At 58.1% G+C, this 4859-nt stretch overlaps 1 protein-coding gene across 1 annotated transcript; it reads right to left on the bottom strand.

Annotated features, from left to right (window-relative positions):
* Positions 1-2118: 2118 nt before the first annotated feature.
* LOC108762038 (uncharacterized) lies at positions 2119-4692 on the bottom strand. The gene has a single exon (XM_018508843.1). The coding sequence runs from the start codon at positions 4690-4692 to the stop codon at positions 2119-2121; it is 2574 nt and encodes an 857-aa protein (XP_018364345.1).
* Positions 4693-4859: the final 167 nt, after the last annotated feature.

Below are 4859 nucleotides of genomic sequence, written 5' to 3'. Positions count from 1 at the left end.
CCCCAATAGCCGCGCCCTCCGGTATGCCTTCGGCGGTGAAGGCGACCGCCTCGGTTTTTGAAACCGAGACTCTCAACCCCAGCCGCTCTATAAGCCTTATCACATATGTGGACCCCAGTTCGGCTCTGATACGCGCCTCGTCAAACGTCGCAGCATCCGCGATCAGCAACGTATCGTCCGCATAACACAGCACTGAGCACCCCATTGGCATGTTCGCTCTCAGTACGGAATCGTACCCTATGTTCCACAGGGTCGGTCCTAAGACCGAGCCCTGTGGAACCCCGCGCGTCATGGTTTCCCGCACCAATCTATCTCTGCGGTCCACATAGGACAGGCCTCTATCCGAGAGGTAATCGTGAAGGATGTTCCGGAGATACCCCGGAACACCCTTCTCCTCCAAGGCTCCCCTGATAATGGCCACGGGAGGGAGTTGAATGCATTCGCGATGTCCAAGGACACCGCGACTACAACACCCCCATCCCGTGTGACCCGCCCCACTCGCTCCCTAAGGCACCATATCGCGTCCACTGTGGACTGATGCCGCCTAAAACCATACTGCCCGTCCGTAATGCCTTCTGTATCGTCTAAGAAGGTTTGAAGCCTCCATACGACCACTCTCTCGAGCAGCTTCCCCGCCTCGCTCAGCAGACACAGGGGCCTGTACGAGGGCGGGGAGAGATCCGGCTTACCCGGTTTTTTGATTAATACTAGCCTCGCTAGCTTCCACTGTCGTGGAAAGTGCCCCCTCCTGAGGCAGTCTGTGAAACACCTTGCCCATACCGGAGCAAGGCTTTCCATAGTCTTTTTAATTACGTGACCCGTGATCCCGTCCGGTCCCGAAGCCTTGCTCAGTTTCACCTTGGTCCCGGCCTCCAGCACCTCAACCGGAGTGACCGCCATTTCGTCGCGCCACTCGACCAAGGTCCCCGCCACCTGCGGTGTGTTGTCCGCAGGAAACAGGGTCGTCACAATTTCCCCCATTATCTCAGGAGGGAGCACCTCCACCACAGATGCGCCGCCCGCTTGTAGTTTTTTAAGCACTATTCGGTAAGGCCTACCCCACGGATCCCTATCCAGATCGCTAAGTAGTTCCCCCCATAGTTTCGCTTTCGATCTGCTGATTGCTCTCCTTAGCCTACGTCTGGCCTCTCGCAGTTCATCCCACCGTGTTTGAACGTCAGCATGGAGTGCCCCGCTCCTCGCACGCGCTCGCTTCTCCTGCACGCGTTGCAGTTACGGCGTAGGTCCGCGATTTCGTCATTCCACCAGCAGGTTGACGGTTTCCTCGCAAGTCCCCTCCTTGCCATCGACGCGTCCGAGATGTCTCGGAGTGCCCGGTCCATCCTCTCAACTGCTGGATTGGCATCCCCCATGGTGTCGCTCCACACCGTGAAAATCGCCGCAGCCTCCATCATATCCAGGTCAGCTCCTCCGACCGCCCATCTGGGGAAGGCTTTGAGTGCCGTCCTTCCTGTGGTTGGCCCGATCAAAGAGGTCCCGATCTTCATGGTCACATATTTGTGATCTGAGAGGGACTCCAGCTCGGCCTCCACCCTCCAAGAGGAGATTCTCCTCGCCGCCGTCGGTGTCGCTAGCGTAAGGTCTACGCATGATACACCTCGCGGATGCACACACGTGGGCACTGTTCCCTCATTCAGAACCTGAAGGTCCATTATACTTATCCAATCAGACAAGATGGCACCTCTTCTATTGGATCTCCCAGGGTCCCATGCAGGGGCGCGGGCATTAAAGTCCCCCGCGATCACCACTGGGTATCCCCTTACTCCTAACAGTTTACTCTCTAACTCATAGAGGTCTCTAGAGAATTCAGTCTCACTGAGACTGGGGGAGAAGTAACATGATACAATGATTACATCTCCCCAATCCACCGCTACGAACCTCCTGCCCCTCCATCGAAGGGTGCACGGCACCCTTTCCCAGCTCCACTGCCACGTTATGGCTGCCGAGGGAGGGTTGTCGCCAGAGGACACCCAACGGCCATTGTCCGGGATACCGTTGGGCTCCGCGACAGCCACAATTCCCAGTCTCAGCTCCTCACTCACCCTCGCGACCATATCTTGCGATGGTCGCGATCTGTTAGTGTTTATTTGAGCTAGTCTAGCCATTGGTCACCTCCATACTACCCGGCTCATCTGCTGGTGCCAGAGCTCCCCGATCAGCCCCGGCAGATGTTCCCTCAATGTTCACACGCGTGTCGTCACTATTAGGTGCTTGTCCGCGTCCGTTATACGGCACGCACTCTGTCGCGCCCGCACGGTGCCCCGAAGGTAACCCTCGCCCCGCACATACCGGGCAATTCGGGGGCTTTCTGCAGCCGGCAACTCTATGTCCATCACTTCCGCCGCATTGAAAGCACCAGGTGGAGCGGTCCACCTGGCTCAGACAGTTGGCTCTAGTGTGCCCCACAGCAAAGCAGCGGAAGCATTGAAGCCTCCGCTTTGCCAGGGGCACCACTCCCGCCATTGTCCACCCCACTCTTAGACGCCCGTCGCCTAATAATTTATTCGCGCACGACAGTGGGCATTGTACCCACACGGCATTTAGGCCACCCCTTCCAGGCCTAAGGGGGCCAACCCTAATGTCCGAAGTCTGCGCTTGTCCACTCCTCGCCACTGCCTCAACCACCTCTTCAGCGGTAACAGACTGGTCAATGTCGACCAGTCTGATTTCCGCCCTTCGCATCGGCCTGATCACCTTCACCTCCTCTTTATACTCACTATCAGCGAGGACAACTTTCAGCTTATTCACCAGAGCCTCCGCTTTGGCCCCAGCTTCTTCCCCTCCTGGGATCTCGATAAGGAGGCCCCCGGCCTGCGCCTTCCTTATCCGCGTGTTGACGATGCTGAGGTCATCTAATGAGATCTTGCTCCTGGCAAGTCTCATGACCCCAGCATACGTCACTCCGCCCGGCCTTTCCTCGTTCTCCGCGCACTTTATTAACACCGCTGCCGTTCTTGGTGCCCGGAACCTATTATCCTTCGCTGGGGGGGGGGGTCGCCTCCCCGCGTTTCCCGGGTCCCCCGCGCGAGGGCGATTCGCAGCACTGTCGAAAGTGGGGCCTCTCGGTGCCCCACCGCGCGCACTCGCTCCCGTCGTGTTTTTAGCCGTGCCGGCCCGGCGCACTCCGGCAGTAGTACCCCCTACGGAAGGCGGGGGCACAACAACCCGTCCGTCCCGCACCTCGACACTCGCATCAGGGGCCGCTCTTGTCTTCTCTTTCTTCCTCAACCTTTTGCGCGCCCTTTTCGACCTTGCCTCCGTCCAGGCTTCGTCACTGGCCGGGTACTCCATCGAAGGCGGCGAACTCTCCAGGTCCCGGTCGCCTCCAAGCCCCGTTCCGTCATTGCCGCCCATCGGTCCCTTTTTTGTTCTTAACGCATACGCGTCCCCACATTTATTCAGGGCGGATCGCCTTGCGTCTCCCATCTCTATATCCCCCATGTCATTTACCCTCGTTAGTCGAGGGGGCCTGTCCTCTAACCTTTTACAGACCCCACCAATCGGCGGTCGGTATGCCGGAGGGAGGTTCTCGGCTGCATCCACGTAGACATCATTGCTCCTCACAGTACGCTCACCCCTAACTCGTCCCCGGGTTCTCATCGGAGAGCCTTCACCGCGGGTCTCTACATCCGAGGATGGGACGCGGCTCCTGCCGCGGCCTCGTTCCCTGTTTCTGTCCTTCAATTCTTGGACCGTATTCTGCAGCGCGTTCATTTGTTCTCTCATTTTCTCTCTCTCTCGCCGGAGGGTGTCCACCTCCCGGCGGAGTTTGATCACCTCTCTTTCCAGGGCCAGGTTGTTGGCCCTGACTTCATCGGTTGGTCCCGTACCTTTTGAGATCTCTGAGACCAGCCTTTGAACCGCAATTTTGGCCACATTAACGCCTACCTTTATTTGGCGGCGCAGGTCTCCCTTCATGGTTTGGGTCCGCCTTTCCGCTTCGCCCGCGGTCTCCAGCACCCTCAGAGTCTCCGCCATCACCGATTTTGGGGACATTTGAGGGAATAGGGCAGTCACCTCCTCTATGGCATCCTTTTGGCAGGACGAAAGCCTGTCGTCCAGATGATATTCAGCTAAGCCCTTCCTTCTTTTCAGTCCGCGTCCGGGCCTCTTGGGGATCTTGAAAAAGTCCACCCTGTCCAGCTCGTCATCCTCGAAGTCCATACGCTTCGAGGAGAGCTTAGACAGGGCGTGAGCTCCCAGGCAGTTGGAGCCCTTCGGCTTCCGCCCCCTCTTCTTACCCTTCTTAGGAACTTGGTCAAACGATGAAGATAGATCTTCAGAGTCCTCGACGGAGGTAGAGGGCGTCGGGTCTCCCTCCGTGGACTTTTCCTGCTCCGTCTCTACATCTATCACGCTGGGTGCATTTGAGGATGCATCTCCAGCGTCAGCTCCGCCACCAGAGCCGCTGAGGGCTGGTGTACCGACCGAAACGCTCTCCGCAACTGGAGAGTTAACAATTTCGCCCTCCACCACCCTGATCCTCGTCTCCCTTGGGTATCTGGTGGTTCCAGATCTTCCTCTTCTCGGGAGAGGCGCCTCCCCTCTTGCCGAGGTCGGGATCCTCCCCGCTAATCCTACAACTGAGGTGTTCGCGGTTATTGCCACCACATTCGTCCTCTCAAGCTGTAGACGCAGCTCCTTCCTCTTCATCTTGGGCGTCGTCCCCATCTTCCCCTCAGCTGCAGAAGCGAGTGGTGCGCTGCCCCCATCTCGTGCTTCTCCTCCCTCTTCCACTTCCATCCGGACGGTAGTTGATTCCGCTGTGGAACCCGTCGGCAACTCCACAGTTAGCCCTTCACAGGAGCCTCCTGGGCCCGAAGCCTCGGGAGTCGATC

This window comes from Trachymyrmex cornetzi, unplaced genomic scaffold, assembly GCF_001594075.2.
Source record: "Trachymyrmex cornetzi isolate Tcor2-1 unplaced genomic scaffold, Tcor1.1 scaffold2722, whole genome shotgun sequence".
NCBI lineage: Eukaryota > Metazoa > Arthropoda > Insecta > Hymenoptera > Formicidae > Trachymyrmex > Trachymyrmex cornetzi.
Note: the sequence above shows the minus strand (reverse complement) of the source record. Positions and strands in the feature narration are given on the sequence as shown.

Excerpts from the sequence above, each read along its gene's own strand:
- LOC108762038 (XM_018508843.1), bottom strand. The coding sequence starts at position 4,692 with ATGGGGACGACGCCCAAGATGAAGAGGAAGGAGCTGCGTCTACAGCTT.